Source organism: Oryx dammah, unplaced genomic scaffold (genome assembly GCF_014754425.2).
Source record: "Oryx dammah isolate SB20612 unplaced genomic scaffold, SCBI_Odam_1.1 HiC_scaffold_17, whole genome shotgun sequence".
Taxonomy (NCBI): Eukaryota; Metazoa; Chordata; class Mammalia; order Artiodactyla; family Bovidae; genus Oryx; species Oryx dammah.
The window spans coordinates 43,071,393-43,087,898 of NW_024070201.1; the positions used below are offsets into that span (position 1 = coordinate 43,071,393).

The 16,506-nt window shown below is 54.2% G+C and overlaps 1 protein-coding gene across 4 annotated transcripts in view; it reads left to right on the forward strand.

Annotated features, from left to right (window-relative positions):
• The window catches only part of DENND2B (DENN domain containing 2B), a 166,075-nt gene that overhangs the window by 139,518 nt on the left and 10,051 nt on the right, over positions 1-16,506 (forward strand). For all 4 annotated transcript variants that reach the window (XM_040258426.1, XM_040258425.1, XM_040258427.1 and 1 more), the window contains 9 exons: positions 3,457-3,608; positions 4,916-5,131; positions 6,049-6,145; positions 6,786-6,830; positions 7,814-7,998; positions 9,210-9,319; positions 9,513-9,582; positions 12,490-12,567; positions 13,085-13,225. In XM_040258426.1, the coding sequence (XP_040114360.1) occupies positions 3,457-3,608; positions 4,916-5,131; positions 6,049-6,145; positions 6,786-6,830; positions 7,814-7,998; positions 9,210-9,319; positions 9,513-9,582; positions 12,490-12,567; positions 13,085-13,225 (1,094 nt within the window). The remainder of the gene's footprint in view (positions 1-3,456; positions 3,609-4,915; positions 5,132-6,048; positions 6,146-6,785; positions 6,831-7,813; positions 7,999-9,209; positions 9,320-9,512; positions 9,583-12,489; positions 12,568-13,084; positions 13,226-16,506) is intronic.

The following is a 16,506-nucleotide window of genomic DNA, read 5'->3' on the forward strand; positions in this document are numbered from 1 at the left end:
GCAGGGCTCAGTGGGACTGGGTTCTTCCTTCAAGAGGATCCCTGTGATAGGTTTGGGCTCTGACCAGGCCCTTATAAAAAAAAAGTGCAAAGCAGAAATTCTTGGCGATGCCCCTGTCCTTTGTGTCATCAGCAAAGCTGGGAAAGGGTGAGACCTCTGGCTTCTGCAGCTGGGCTTGATGAGATGGGGCTGTTCGGGGCCAGGCCTTGGGGATGGAGGCCCCACCTCTTCTCCGTCTCCCAGGGCGGCCTGGAGCACCCTTGAGGGAGCTGTGTGGGCAAGAAACCGGGGGAAGGTCTTCAGGTCTGCCAGGTTTCCTGCCTCCCATCCAGGCCCTGCAGAGTCTTCTCCAGGTTTCTCCACTCAGCTGCAGCTTCTTCAGCCTCGCTGGGGCTCTGTCCCAGAGGAGGTTCTGAGCCAGATCCCCAGCCCTCCTGGTCTCCCAGCTCTGAGCCATCGCTTTGGGGCTGACTGGCTCTGGGCCTTGGGTGCTGCTTGGTCTCTGCACATCCCCATGCTCTTGTCACCCTTACTATCTGGACAGATGGCTGAGTGGGTTTCTGTGTAGCAGCTCCAGGAGGGTCATCAGAACAGTCCAGAAAGTGGGGTATCAGAGGTGAATGGGGCTGTGAAGGGCTCATGCTAAGGCTGGGGAGGTTGGGCTTGGGCCAGGGCCAACCTTCATTTCCTGCAGAAATGATTAGTGGCCTGGTTATATCTGAGAGGCGGTTGAATGTAGCTGGAGAAGAAAGAGGCTGTTTCTTTCTGTTAGGCTGGGCAGGCAGGAGGAGCAGGCGTTTGAAGCTTTCCTGAGGTTTAGTTTCCAGAGGCCATACTAGGCTTGAGACCCTGGTGTTCCCAACTGTTTTCAGTTCTCAGATGATCACTGATATGCATCTGTGACTGTCCCAGGCCTCCGTCTCCTACTTCTATTTCTTGGAGCTTTGGCTTTTGCATTGATGTTCAAAGGGAAAAGAAGGAAGGGAGAGAAGAGGAGTGAAGGAGGGAGGAAAAGAGAGTTTGCCTCAGGACTCATATCATGGTGCTCAGAAGCCGTTAGGAAGTTTAGGAACATCTGTCTAAAACAGTGGTTCTTAATGGGGCAAGCGTGGGTGGGGGTATAGTTTCATCCATCCACTGATACCCGTCCATCATCCACTTTTCCTTTGTTCCTCCTTTTCTCCTTCTTTCCTTCCATCCATCATCCATCTGTCCGACTCATCGTCCATTTATCCATCTGTCTGCCCAGGGGACATTTGACAGTGTCTGGAGACATTTTTAGTTGTTTGGTTGAGGAGATACTACTGTCCTCTAGTGAACGGAGGCCAGGGTTGTTACTGAACAGCCTACAAATGCACAGTACAGTCCACCACCACAAGAATTATCCAGCCCCACTGGAGCAACTCTGATCTAAAGCAGTTGAGACAGGGTCATCCTGTAGGCTGGGGAAAGATGATAAGGACTCTGGCTGGTCATCCAGCCCAAAGCAGTTTAGATTTGATGAGTCTGGAATACATGTTCTCCCTGCCCCCATCTGCTCTGTCCTGTCTCACAGGATAAGGAAGATTGTGTCCTGACTCAACAATCTTTGGTTCCCTAGCCTCACTGCTACAGGACGTATGCTGGCGAGGGACCAGGAAGTACAGTCTATCCTGATTCCTCCCTGAGTGCCCGCGATGGGGTGGGCTATAGAAAACATGCAAGGGATGTCAGGTTTCATATTTGGCTTTGTGAGGCAGGGCTGCTGGGTCAGCTCTGCTTAGTCAGGGCTCTGGAATGGAGAGAAGTCATTTTCATGGCATGACTGTTACGGGAAAATGTCTCTGCAGTTGCTGGGGGCTCTGCCTGGTGTTGAGAATCACTTAATCCAGTCCCAAATCCTTCCTTGACCCGTCTTTGACTCATTCGTTTACAGAGATCTGTACGGCTCCCATGGCAGTCTAATTAGCCGTGACTGAAATATCCCCCCTTCACAGCCCCCCTGCCCCCACACCTCAGCAAAGACATTTCCTAAATTCATGGTGGTTTCTCATGATAGTGATAAAAATGAGGTCTGCTGGAGCTCTTGGTTTTGGTGATTGAAAACTGAAGCCACAGAGGATTTGGTATCTCTCCTGTGTCCTATGCGAGGAAAGTTCACACTCCCAGGGGCCTTGTGTCGAGGCTGTCGCTTTTTCTTCTGTCCGCTCCCTGAGAAGTGGCACCTGAACTCCTCTATGGTGGGAGGCACAGGGAGGTGTCTGTGGGGGCCCAGTGGTCCCCCAGGCTCATCCTGCTGCTTGGACAGAGAAGACGAGGCGAGTCCTGCTCTTGGTGTACACCTCCAGCAAAACAGTATTCTGGCCACTAGCACCTACGTCCCAAGTATTGGTGTTGGTATAGAGCAGAGGCTGGGGAAAGACAAGACAAGGGGAGTGGAAGGCTGTATTCACTCACAGTCCCTATGGCCCTTGTCACCACTGTGATTCTGCCACATAACTGAGCCAGGACTCACCTTGCTCATGATATTACTGCTTTTTAGAGAAGCCCAGGTGTATGTTGGCAGGAGGATAGGGCTTGTAGGAAGGGGTTGCCCTTCAAGGGCAGGAACGGACGGCGTTTTTTGGATTTTCTGTGGTTTCCTGGTAATGCCAATGCAGTGCTCGGGAGGTTGGAAATGAATCCTGAGAAGAGAAGCAAGAATTCCCCCCAGCCCAAACTCCCTTCAGACCTTTCACATCTCTCGAGTGTCCCAGCAGAAGAGTTTATCACAAAAGGGGATTGATGACCAATTGCTTTTTGCTGAGGTCCGTGGTGGAAGAAGTAGAGTGACGCTATAGTCAGAGCAGTCCATTGAACAAGTAATACTGAGTGCTCACTACTTGCTAATCACTGCTCTGGTGCAGAGTTACCTTAGTGGACCAGACGAAAGCCATGTCCTGAGAAGCGTGCTGGTGAAACGCAGGTCTGATGCAGTCTGGTGCCGCCCGGCTCCCTGGAGTCCTCCACACCCACGCCCAGAGGTGGTCCTCAGGGAGCAGGGGGTGAAGAGACAGCTGCGTGACCTCTGAAAGCCTTTCCTGCCTTGAACTGTATATCTCCGGGGCTTTCGCAGAGGACGGACTGGAGCCAAGAAAAGACGCCTGCTGTTGGCTTTGTCCTCTGGCTGGGCACAGGCACGGGTGGCTGAGCCAGTCTTGTGCAATCTTTGAATTTATAAAGCAGAGGCCAGACAAGGCTGAGCTGAATTGGGGCAGGGGGGTGGTTCGGCTTCTGGACTCGGAACCAGGCTCTGTTTGTAGCCTTCCCACTGCAGACGGGCAGCTGTGTGACTCATGAGCTGAAGGACCCGGCAGAAGCCACTGTCTTTGGCTCACAGGAATTCTGCTTGTTTATTTGTGTGTGTGTGTGTGTGTGTGTATATGTGTGTATGTGTGTATTTCCTTCTTTCCTTCTCTAACTTTTCCTCCTCTGCAGGAGATCTTCCCAAGGAGAATCCATATGAGGATGTAGACTTAAAGAGCCGAAGAGCGGGACGAAAACCCCAGCAGCTGTCTGAGAACTCCTTGGACTCTTTGCACAGGATGTGGAGTCCTCAGGACAGGAAGTACAACAACCCACCCACTCAGGTAGTGGCAGCCCTGACGCGCGCCTGTAGGGTCAGCTTAAGGCCAGGGCCAGCTTCTGCTCAGGCTTTTTCCCTCACTAGTGTTTGGCAGAGGTGATGTCAGGAAAGAGCCCTGTGTTCAGGGACCTCTGCCATGTCGACATCCTTGTGGACAGTCGAGATGGGCTCTTAGGGGGCACCCAGTCCCACCTTCTTCCCTTTACTGCTGAAGCTCTAAGCTATGAAACTCAGGTAGGAGCCCCTGTAGTCTCCTGTCTAATTATGATTTCTCCTCCTCTTCCTGGAAGCAGGAAGACAGGGCCTGAGTTGGTGTCTTAAAATTCTGAAGAGCTGATCTTAGCCCTGGCATTTAGGGGCCAGGGATAGGCCCAGTAACTGGATTTGGAGAGCCACATAGGTATCTCCAGGACCTGGAAGCACTCTCATGGGATAAATGGCTGAGTGGATGAATCTCTGAGGAATGGACTGATGGAGGCAGAATGGGGAGAAATATGAAGAGGCAAAGGAGCTCTGAGGCTGTTGCTTGTTCTGGCTTTGTCCACGACAGACAAGAGGCTGGAGGCTGGAGATCCTATCTTGGACCTACCAAAGCAATGCTGATTCTCCTAGAGATTTTAGAGCACTGGCCAGAGAATATAAAAATTATTTCTTCTGGCCTTGGAGTGACATGATTGTTTTTATAAAAGGGTTACCTTTCTAATGTGCTCTGTTCAAATAAACGTCCACTGAATGTGTGTTTCCCGACCGATTGGGTAGGAAGAGGAAATTGGGGGAGGGGAAGGGAGGAGGATGAAGAGTGACGAGCGGCAATACCAGATGCAGGTGGCAGGTGGAAGGCATGCCAGATGTGCAGAGTTGCTCCCTTTTCAGCAAGCAGTGATTCCACTCCGAGTAAGGTGCCCTGTGGCGAAGGGTGTCAGTCTAGATGGAGCGAGGCAGAACACAGATCTGAGCCACACCCAGTAACGAGCAGAGTCAGCCTTGTCCCAGAGCTCAGACAGCGCCCACAGCATTCTCACTTGGCCTTTTCCCACTCAGATGACAGCCCAGTTTTCTTTGTCTCTGCTTTCTTTTTTTCTGGCAGAAGTCAAGCTTCCTTTGTGGAAGTAAGTATCTAATCTTGCCCTGACCTGCTGATTAGCAGCTGAGGTCTTAGAAGAGAAAACTCTGGTCAATGGAAATTCCAGGTGGAGTTTGGGGGAAGTCAGGGAGGCCAGCCTGTGGCTCCTGTGTCCAGCTCCCAGCAGACAGGTGCCGGCCACGGCATCCATGCTGAGGCCCTCTCCCCTGTCCCCCGCCCCATGCCAGCTCTCCCTGAAACCCGGCAGCCAGTCCTTGCGCAGCGGGAACTGGTCAGAAAGGAAGAGCCACCGGCTGCCACGGTTACCCAAGAGGCACAGCCATGATGACATGCTACTGCTGGCTCAGCTGAGCCTGCCGTCTTCGCCCTCCAGCCTCAACGAGGACAGCCTTAGCACCACCAGCGAGCTGCTGTCCAGCCGCCGGGCCCGTCGCGTCCCCAAGGTAGCTTCTGCAGGTGGAGCCGGCTGGGACTGGGCGGGTGGGCGAGCAGGTCGGCTGTGGCTCTTTTCTCCCTCCCTCCCTCCCTTCCCTAATCTGCGCCTGCTTCCTTAATTCTCCTTAAATCAATTTTGGGTCCAGGCACTGGCCTTTTCTTTTTCCATCTGGCTAATTCTTTTCTTATCAATAAAGATGCACTGAGTGATTAATATGCTAGCTGGCCCCCAGGGAGTGCTCCACGCCACTGGCTGGATGGAGGCAGTCCTTAGGAGGCTCCTCATTAGTGTGAGCATGGGGTGTGCAAAGTCTCTGTGTACACAGAAACATCTGCATGCTGTGAGGGACCTAGGACTCAAAGATGGGTCTTCCTTTCTGTACCTCTCTGAGTTGAGAGTTTTCAGCAGTGATTTGCACACACACATAGCCAGCCAGGCCCAGATCCCCAGCCCAGAGCAGCAGGATTTAGCCAAGTGGTATTTTTAGCCTGCAAACAATGCTCTGGTATATTGGGAATTTAGCTCCTTCCTGCCGGGGCCCCAGGTGGTAGCCCGGAGGGGAAAGGCTCAGTCCTTGTTCCTGTTATTGCCTCTGAGCAGCTCTTTGTCTCAGCTGGTTCAGTGACTCCTGAGACCCAGGAGCTCCCATCCTGTCTGGTTTGATCACAGTTCCTTCCTCTGGGGAGCTAAGTGAGGAGCCTTGTCTTAGGGGCAGGAGGCCACTAAGTGGACAAATAGGTAGAGAGCTACGGCTTGCCCTTGGGACCGGCGCAGAAGAGAGACAAGTACTGGGCCCCCGTGTGGGGGAGGGCGGGAGGCTTCTACCAGCAGGGGGACAGATGGCCTCTGTAAATCAGCAGCCTTCTTAGGAGCAGGGGCAGATGGCATTAGGGTTACCTCACCTTCCCTGCTTTTCTCACCCAGCTTGTCCAAAGAATTAACTCCATCTACAATGCTAAGAGGGGAAAGAAGAGGTTAAAAAAGCTGTCTATGTCCAGCATTGAGACATCATCACTGAGAGGTAGGCCTGGACACCCTAGCTGGCTCATGTTCCTGGGGCCCCTGGGCATTAGAAGTGGGAAGATGCAAGGACTAGCCTCAGTTTCCCCTTCCCTGGGCCAACTTGCCTTCTAGGAGGGTAGAGCCCTGCCAAAAAGTGGCCACACAGGAGGGGAGGGCCAAAGAGAGAAGAAAGTCCTGGGAACAGTTAGTTGAGACTCTGGGCTGCGAGGCCTGAGTAGGGGGAGGTGGGAGTGGGAATCTGTGCCCGGCCAAAGGAAAGGCCAGACTTACTGAGCACTGTGGTCTGTTTCCCATTTCGAATCTTGGCCTCTTGGAGGCAGGACCCTTGTGTTCCAGGCCCACAGGCCTCTCTGCTGGCTCAGCCTCCAGCTTCGGCCCTCAGCTTCCCCCAGATCAGGACTGGATGGATAGGAGTTTGTGTATAGATTAACACCTGCATGCTGAGCTCTGAGGGACCCTGGCCCTGGGCCACGCAGTGCCTGGCGGGGGCCCATTGGAGCCCAGATGAGGTCCATCCCTCATGAGCTGGGCCCGGGGTGAGTGGGGGGAGTAGGGAGGGGTTCAGGGGTGGGTGCACAGAAGACATTTACCATGGGGCAGCAGCTCAGCCAGCCTGCACTCTGCTCTGACTTTTCCAGATGAAAATAGCGAGAGCGAGAGCGACTCTGACGACAGGTTCAAAGGTGAGACGTGGCTCCTAGAGAGCAGGGACCCCTTCCTACCCCTGGTGGAAGGGTATCTATCAGCCTTTGCTGTCCCAGCGTCCCAAAGTGGCCCAGTTGGGAAGGGTATCGGCAGGCAGGATACGAGGCCAACAGAGCAAGGAGCTCTAGGGGAGTCCATTCCTTCTATCACGGAGCTTGGCCCTGCGAGGTTAAATTCAGACATCTCCCCTTTTCCAAATTTAAGGCTGGTGACCCTGCCCCTCCTTTCATAAGCCTTTCATTGTCCATCTAGGTTTGCCTGGTAAGTGTTGTGAATCTGGAGGGTCAGAGATGTGTTCCAGGTTCTTCTTCTGGTTGTGAGAAATGTGCTGAAGTCTGGGGAACCTGGTGCTTGGAAGGCCCTGAGGCCACTCATCTTCCCTCTCCCTAAAGAGGAGAGCTGCCACCTCCCTGGAAAGTTTCTGGGGCCTTCACATTCTAGGGGCCTTGGACAAATGTCTCTTCTTTCTCTACCGAGAAACCCTGCTTCGACCTTCCTAGATGATTAAAGTATCGATACTGGGAGCTCCCTCCTTCCCTTCTCCTTTCATCCCCAAGCATGTGGGCAGGTGGACTTTGCACGTGGGGACAGGGGGAAGGGTCCAAGTCCAAGGTTGCTAGGGGCCCTAGGATGAAGGCTTTGTGGATGTTCGTATATTCTTGCCCTGTTGGCCCAGGGGTGTGTGGGTACCTTGACGCCTCCCTGGGTTTGCCTGGCTCAGGGAGTCTTACTGGTCCCAGCTCGGCCTCCAGAGGCTCCAGGAGGCCCAGACCAGTAGCTCCCTGTGTCAGGGCAGACAGATAGACACCTTGCTCCTGCCAAGTCTCGCCCAGAGCTCGGGGGGTCAGGCTGTCAGGCTAGGCTTCTGCACTTAGAGGTGACCCACTGGGATGGAGCCCTGAGTGTGAGGTGGGGCGGGGGCTGATGCGGGGTCTTGTCCTGATGTGTGGCCCGCCCCCAGCCCACACACAGCGCCTGGTCCACATCCAGTCCATGCTGAAGCGTGCGCCCAGCTACCGGACCCTGGAGCTGGAGCTGCTGGAGTGGCAGGAGCGGGAGCTGTTCGAGTACTTCGTGGTGGTGTCCCTCAAGAAGAAGCCCTCCCGGAACACCTACCTCCCCGAGGTCTCCTACCAGTTCCCCAAGGTGCGACCCCCTCCCTCCTTCCTGGCCTCTGCCTTTCCGCCTGGCCCAGCCTGTTCCTGCCATAGCGACCCACCGCACTGCCCCAGCCCTGAGTGTGGCTCCCTGGGGCCAGGAGGGAGGAGAAGTGGTGGGCTTGGGCCAGCGAGTATTCGAAAGGATGAGGGCGGAGAGAACAGCCCCCAGTGTGGCTAAGATTAGATCCACGTTGTGTTCAGGACTTCGAGGGTCCTGAGGAAGGGCCCCCAGCTACTACTTCTATTTTCCTTCTCTTTTTGAACCACCTTTTGAAGAAGGAAATGGAAACCCACTCCAGTACTCTTGCCTAGAAAATCCCATGGATGGAAGAGCCTGGTAGGCTACAGTCCGTGGGGTCGCAAAGAGTCGGACATGACTGAGCGACTTCACCTTCACCTCACCTCATTGAGATACAATTTAATCTGTTAAATTAAAGAGATACTATTTAATCCACCTGTTTAAAGCATACCATTCAATAACTTTTAGTGTATTCACAGTTATCTGACCAATTTTAGAACATTTTCATCACTCCCCAAAGAAACCGTGTACCCATTAGCATTCTCTCCACATTTCCCCCACCTCCCTGAGCTCTTAACAGTCCTTCCCTGCTCATCCCCAGCCAGCCCAGCTGCCTGGCCTCCTTTCAGTTCCTGTAACACTCAAGCCCTTTGTCTCTGTCATTGCCCGGAATCTTCTTTTTTCCAGCTCTTCATTTGGCTACTGGCTCTTTCTCATCCTCTGCGTAAACGGTACCTCCTCCAGATCTTTCTAGATACTCTAAAGTAGCCCCCTCCACCCAGTTCTCTCTGTCGCATCACCCTGTTTATTTCCTGTGGCCCCTCTGAGACTGTGTTGTTGATTACCTCACTCTGCTGGCCAGAATGCACAGGACAGGGACGCCATCCGCTTTGTGGTCTCTTGGTAGTCTAGCACGTGGCACAGTGCCAGGCGCCACGTAGAAAGTGCTGGTTTGGCATATATTGAATGAATGAATGAATGGTGACTCATCCCACACCCAGACCTCTCTGTAAGAATTGTGAGTGGGGTCAAGGGTGCTGAGAAGCATGCCAGTTGGTAGAACGCCACCTAGGACTCTCGAGGCTGGGGATGGGGGGTATATTTTTCAGCTACCCCCACCACCCTCAGCTTCCATGTCTTCTCTGATCTGTTTCTCCCCATATCCCTCTTCCTTGCAGCTGGACCGACCCACCAAGCAGATGCGGGAGGCAGAGGAGAGGCTCAAGGCCATTCCCCAGTTTTGTTTCCCTGATGCCAAGGACTGGCTCCCTGTGTCAGAGTACAGCAGGTGAGGCCCGACCTGGCAGAATCTCCTCCACCCCTGTCATAGCGGGCGGCTGGCTGGGCCCACTCTGGTCCCAGCCTCTTTTCCTGCAGCAGCCTGGCCCTTCACCCCCTCCCTGGGATGGCAGCCCTTCTTCTTGGGGGCTGTTTCCTGGGTCCTGTGTACTTCCCTGATGCCAGACTTCTCCCTGTTCCAGCGAGACGTTCTCTTTCATGTTGACTGGGGAAGATGGCAGCAGACGCTTTGGCTACTGCAGGCGCTTACTGGTAAGTAGGGCCATCCGGTCCTCAGGGACTGGGCCACAGAGTTTGTATGTGTGTGTGCTCTTCTTTAACTTGAGCTTATAGAAACTCTTCTGTTCTGCTGCCTTGTATGTTCCCGGAGGCCGCTGTCACACTCTCACACACAAACACAGCCCTCCTGGGATGGCAGGACTTAAAGTGGCCACTTTAATCGGGCCCCAGGATCTGAGATAACCTATAATAAGGAAAGAGATTAGATCACTTTCTACTGGGATGCCATATGTTTTTAGCTCTTCTATACTTTTTCTTTTCATTCATTTTCTTTGGGCTTTTGAGCTCAGATTGTTGATCCTGGGTTGCAGGATCACATCAGCCCAGCAGTGTGTGTGTGTGGGTGCATCTGACTGGGGTGGAGGACAATATTCCTCACCCCAACCCCTGGCCAGCCTGATGTGTGTCCTGCACTTGATCTGGTAGGACTGGAGGCCGAACAGGGACAGAGCGGTAACTTTCTATGGGATTCTAGGAGAGATGCCTTGAGCTCAAGGAAGGGTTTTAAAAACATAAGACATGTTGTAGAGAAGCACCACCTGATCCGTCTTCCCATTAGTCCTGGGAAATAGATTGGGGCAAAAAAAGTCCTGTCACACGCTCCCCTGGGGCTCACCAGGGATGTTGTTAGCTTGGGCTATTGACAGTGTTTCAAGGTTCCTGGGCCTTAGTGGGAGAAGGGGCAGATGATGGGGATCTTAGGCAAAGGTGGTGTATAGCAGGGACCCCAAATGAAGGATTCAGGCTCATTCATTCGTTCATTCAAAAACATGTACCACACACCTACTGAGGGTTAGGCAACATGCTGAAGGTGCATAAAGATGAGTTAGACCTGGATCCTATTTTCAAGGAACTTCCGGGCTTCCCTGGTGGCTCAGACAGTAAAGAATCTGCCTGCAATGCAGGAAGACCGGGTTCGATCCCTGGGTCGGGAAGATCCCCTGGAGAAGGAAATGGCAACCCACTTCAGTATTCTGCCTGGAGAACTCCATGGACAGAGGAGCCTGGTGGGGTATAGTCCATGGGGTTGCAAATAGTCGGACATGACTGAGCAACTGAGAGTGCTAGGGTGGGTTAGGTGCTTTAATAGAGGAGGTAGGATTTTCAATGTAGAAGCCTGGACAAAGGGGAATGAACTATTATTTGGGATCCATTTTATGTTCCAGGCATGTCATTTTCTGTATTCCTCATAATACCATGAGGCATTGTTATATCTGTTCTGAAGATTAGGAAACTGAGACTCAGATGTGGAATGACTTGCCCAGGGTCATACAGCCAGTGAGAGCCAAAGCCAGGTTGACTCCAAGCTCTAAAACCCCAAGTCTGGAACTCCTAGATGACCCCACAGGGTAGTCCAGGGAGAGGAATACTTGGCTATAGAACGCCTGTGAGTGGGGCCAAGGGAATGTGGAGCAGTACAAAGGCCAGGTGCGGAGCCAGGCAGGTTCACCCGGACCTGGAGGGGCCCGTTACGAAGGCTGCTTTAGCAGGAGCAGAGATGGAGCAGAGTTGCTCCTTTGCAGTGGGCCTGCCGCCCCCAGGGAAGAGCATGTTTGTCCTGGCGCGCTCAGAGAGGGCCTGGGCTGGGCCCCTGCCAAGGGGGCTGGCACTCGCTCGGCATTCCTACAGATTGGACACAACGATTCTAACCCAAATCCCACATACTTGATTTAATCACTTGGGGTTTTAGGGGAGGCGGGGGAGAGGGAAAAAGAGAGGAGTGAGTTTCAGGCCTAATATGGACAAAAACAGATTCTGCCTTCTCTTTAGATCTGTGACGTGTGACCAGCAGGTTTGGAGACTGAAATAGCCCCATCTGCATTTGCTTAGCGGCCTGCGTGAGGGGCCAGCACCTGCTGCTCTGCTCCCTCCCCACCCGGCCTGGCCAGGCCCTCCGGGCCTCCAAGCCAGAAACAGCCACAGAGCCCTGCCAGCCACTGGCTGGAGGAGCCGGCTCCTGTGGACTCCCTCCAGCCTGCACTGGGGCTCCAGGCCTGGGGAGCTCTTGGCCCACCTCTCCTCCAGCTACCTACCTTTCGGATCCCTCTACGACTCTGTTCTCCTCTGCTCTGTACAGGCCTCTGTCCAGTATCTTTGTGTTTCTTTTCTTTTCTTTCTGTTAGAAGCCAGCCTACTTCAAAGGTAACACAGCAGAGGTTACAGACGCAGAGGCAGAAACAGACTCCTGGTTCCATGACTTCTAAATATGACCTTGGGTGATGGCTTACTAATTTTGAACCCAGTTTCCTCATCCATAAAATGGGAATAATAATGCCTAGCTAACAAGTTTTTGGAAAGTTCCAGGCCCAGGACTCAGATACAGTAAACATTCAATGAATAGTAGTTTGCTTGCTTTATCTAGTGTCAGTTTGCTTTTCTAGAATGAGGATGATCCAGAAAGGGAGAGAAGTGCAACTGAGAAAAGGAATGTGTTGCAGAATGTCTTTGGTGGGGGCAGAAGACTGCCTGGCTCATTCCTAAGAGTGTACACAAGCCCCTGTCCTTCCCAGCAGGCTCCTGGGGACTTGGGGATGTAAATCCACAGATCACCCTCTAGCCTCTGCCACACTGCTTTGTCTTTGCCAGCCCCCACCAGGGTCCTCTGGGAGGAAGGGCAGAGCCTGTGTAGCACTTGGCAGGAGCCTGGCACCTTGGGCTGGAAGGCCCAGAAGAGGCTGAAGCTGACCCCCAAAGAGTGGCCGCCTTTCCTTTGAGGGCCTGGTTGAGTAGGTGTGCAGAAGAGGCCTGGAGTCTTCTTTCACTAGAAGAGAGATTTTCACTAGAAGAGAGGTGCTTGGTCCTCAGATCCTAAGGAAAAGGAGCCAGGTGTAGTAACCACATGTTCTCTGTGTCTGTGTCTCTCTCCTTGTCCTGGCCCAGCCAAGCGGGAAAGGGCCTCGGTTGCCAGAGGTGTACTGTGTCATCAGCCGCCTTGGCTGCTTCGGCTTGTTTTCCAAGGTAAGAGGGCTCTGGCTTACTTCCTGCCCCCTTCCCCCATCTGACAGCTCCCACAGGAGTATCTACAGGCGGTTTAGATGAGAAAACCACATGTGTGTGTGTGAGAGAGGGTGAGAGAAGGCGAGAATGCAAGGTTAAGTGTAGGCAGGCTGTCTGACTCCCTCCCCGTCCACCAGCTCCTGCACGGCAGCGTCTGCTCATGTCACATCCCACCCTGGGCCGTGGGCAAGCCGAGTCCTCGGGGACAGAGACCCTGGGGGAAGCCAAGTGCCCAGGAACTCCACTCTCAAGGGGTGTTTCCTTTGCCCAGCTACTCACTCTTGGGGTCTGAAGCAAGAAATAGGGAGCACAGCCCTCACAGTGGCCAGGACCCGGGAAGGGTGGGGTGTGAAGCTCCCGGCTCCCAGCTTTTGTCCCAGACCAGTCAGATGCCAGAGTGCCCTCTTCTTTGCCCAGGAGGTAGGGAAGGGCAGTGCCCTGACCGCCTTCCTCTTTGGGCCGCTGGTGGTGGGCACAGGTCCTCGATGAGGTGGAGCGCCGGCGTGGGATCTCCGCTGCTCTGGTCTATCCCTTCATGAGAAGTCTCATGGAATCACCCTTCCCCGCCCCAGGGAAGACCATCAAAGTGAAGACCTTCCTGCCAGGGGCTGGCAATGAGGTAGGGATTTCTGCTGCTTCCTCTTTCAGGTCACGGACTGAGGCTGGGGTGGGACCTGCGAGCCCACGGCTCAGTCTCCAGGGTGCGGAACATGGCCCCTGCCTTGCTTAGCACATTTGTACACCTAACCCACAGGGACAGAGAAAGTGAGTGACGGAACTGTGATTGTCGCTCACCTCTCTGCAACTCCCAGGGCCTTTCCTGACCTGCTCGGACTAAACTGCAGGCCGCCTCTTCTTCACTGATCAGATGTTTATGGAATATGTGCTGTCTCACGGTCAGGGTTTCTGCGGACCTCAGGGCAGAGTCATACAGGGCACAGCTGAATGCTTGTGGAGTTCACGGTCAAGTGGAAGAGACCAGTGTTACATAAATACTTGCCCATAGAAACAGATAACTCCCCAGAGTGTCAGGTGCCAAGTGACAGGACAGGGGGAAGAGTGTGTGACAGGACGTCTCCTTCAGACAAAGGGCCAGGGGAGGCCTCCTCTGAGGAAGGTTGACCTTTTCTTAGGGACCCAGGGTGAGTAGAGTCAAGTGGATGAAGTGAGGAGAGGGAGATTGAAAGAGAAGGATGTGTGCGGGAAAGGATTATGCTGGGTAGAGGGACAGCACCCAAAGGCAAAAAGTGGGAAAGTGTGTATACTTGTCAAGGAACTGGAGAAGGCCAAGATGGTTGAGAAAGGGAGTGAGCAGGGGGGAGAGACCACAGGGCCCAGTCACAGTGTGCTGTAGGCCAAATTCAGGGTTTGGGAATGTATCTCAAGCTGGGTTCTAGGATATGAGAGAATGATTTTAAAAGCCCAGTCTGGCTGCTGTGTCGATAGTGGACTGGGATGAAAAGAGGGAGACCAGCTTGGGTATTGTTGCAGGCGTATAGGCAAGAGATGAGTGGAGCTTGGATTAAGGTGTGGATGGAAAGATGGAGGAGGAAGATGGATTTGACATGTACTTTAGAACCAGGCTCAATAGCACTTTGCAGTGGCTGGAAATGGGGAATAGTGTTAGGGAAACTTTAAGGCTGATTCCCAGCTTTCTGGCTTGAGCAACAGGGTAGTCAGTGGAGCACCTGAGGGAGGGCAGGTCTGTGAGGAGGAAGAGCTGATTTTGTGCACATTAGCAGAGAGTGTAGACGGGGAGGAGGAGAAAGTCCTGAGGGCCTCCGGCACTTAGAGGACCTGCCGTAGAGGAGCAGCGACAGGAGCCAAGGAAGGGGCCTCTCAGGAAGGAAGGAGAGATGAGATGAGGTCCGGACCAGGTGTGGCGGGCTGCCTTGACAAGACAGAATTCCAGAAACTTGGGTGGTCAGGAGGCCGAGAAGCCCAAGTGGACAGAGTTAAGAAGTGGATGGGGTTGAGAAGGGGACATGGCCTGCAGAGATAGCTTTCCAGAAGCTTGGCTGTGGGGAGAAATGGGCAGTAGTTGAACGGTAACGTGGAGCCAGTTTGTTGAAGGGGGTCGTCTGTGTGCTGGTGGGAAGGGCCCAGAGAAGGAGAAAGAGGTTAAGAGAGCAGCAGAGGGAGGGGACAGTGAGACTGGGGATGGGCAGTGGGCTCCGTGGGGAGACAGGAGAGGGAGTCCTCTCTGGTGTGATGGCAGGGAAGGGCCACGACTTATAGATCCTGGATTCTCATCTGACGGCTTCAGTTTTCTCCGAATGGGAAAGAAGGTTGTCCTCTGAGAGTGAGAGGTGGATGCTGGGTTTGAGGAGAGGGAGAAATAAATGTATTCATTGTTGTAGGCAGCGGAGAGGGTCTGACTAGAGAAGCACTGGGTTTGCTGGGAGTGGCGAGTACTATTCAAGGCCTTTCTTGTGGCATCTTTTCTCCCACCCTCTCTTGAATGGACTTTCTGCTTCATGCATGTGGCCTAGGGGCAAGACCTCTGACCCTGCCCCGAGGGTCCAACAGCAGTACCCGGGAGTCAGTCCTTCAGGACAGGGCCCGGCCCACTCACCAGCCTCCTCTCACATCCATGAACACTGCTTCCTTTTGCCTTCTTATCTCCTTGAGCAACCAAGTTAAGCATCCTATGCTCTGAGCCACTGCCCCTAACCTGCCCCCACCCCGCCCCCACCCCACCCCAGATGGGATGGGTACCCTTCTTCCCAGCCCTCTCGGCTCCTGTGTAGATGTAAGTTACACCTTTCCCCTGGCCTGTCACCAAGCTCATGGGCTGATCGTTCAGGCTGCTTTTGCCCCAGCAAACTATGATCTCCTTGAGGGCCGGTGAGTGAAAGAAAGCCCAGGTCCTCCAAGCTGCCCGTGTGAATGCTCACTCCCTGGAGAGTCCAGACTCTTGGGTACCAGGCATGGAGCGCCAACTGCATGCACGCTCTCAGGAGGGAGGCTTAGGGGAGCCTCGCTGTAACTCCGGGGCAGGGGTGGGAGTAGGAGGTGTGCCGAGGCCTCTGGGCTGGTGGCAGTGTGGGATTCCTTTAGCCCACATCACTGACATTTCCGGTGTCCCCCACATCCTGCTAATGCCGAACCTCTGGGACGTCAACGTTGGGTGGGAGAGACAGCGTGGAAACAGACCTCTGAAAAGAGACACATCCTCGGGGCAATCTGTGCCCCTTGTGCTGTTTCCCGGATGACCACTGAGCTCGGAGTTAGGAGGAACAAATGTGATGATGGCTAAAGCCCTTGGGGGAGAGCTCTGACTCCATAGGGCTGAGAGAGGGAGTTCCTTTTCCCTCCTGGTTCTCTGGAGGCCTACGTGTCCATGCTGCCCGAACCAGGCGGGGGCCAGGCAGGCCCCGGTGGCAGCCGCTTTGGCCTGGCCCGAGCGCCGTCAGCTCCCCCTGCTTGCATTGCCAGGGTCGTTGCCACCCTCCACCTTCATGCCTGCCCCCAGGGAGGTGCTGTCTGTGCCACATCGCCGACCTTGGTGTGCTCTTACCGCCCCACTGGAGGGAAGATGGCTGGGTCTGGTCCTAGTCAAGGAAGGCCTCTTCCTGGCCAGGCTGTGGAATAGCCAGCCATTTCCCAGTGTTTTCCTTGTTCCTGGCACAGGGATGAGACTCGCTGAAAGAAGCCAGGACAGAGCCTCTGGAAGGAAACTTCTTTGCGGGAAAGGGAGGGGGCACCGCAACAGGGACACTAGCATTGTCCTTCCAGAGACGGGTGAGGGGTGAGCAGAGCCGCCTAGGGGGCCATGATCCACTGTGGGGGTCCGTCCGCGTGGGGCCGAGACCGGCAAAAGGTCAAGGGAGGACTGTGCGGGGAGACTCCCCCACTCTCCTGGTTTGTAAGAGTGGTCAGCTGTCCTCCTCCCGCCCC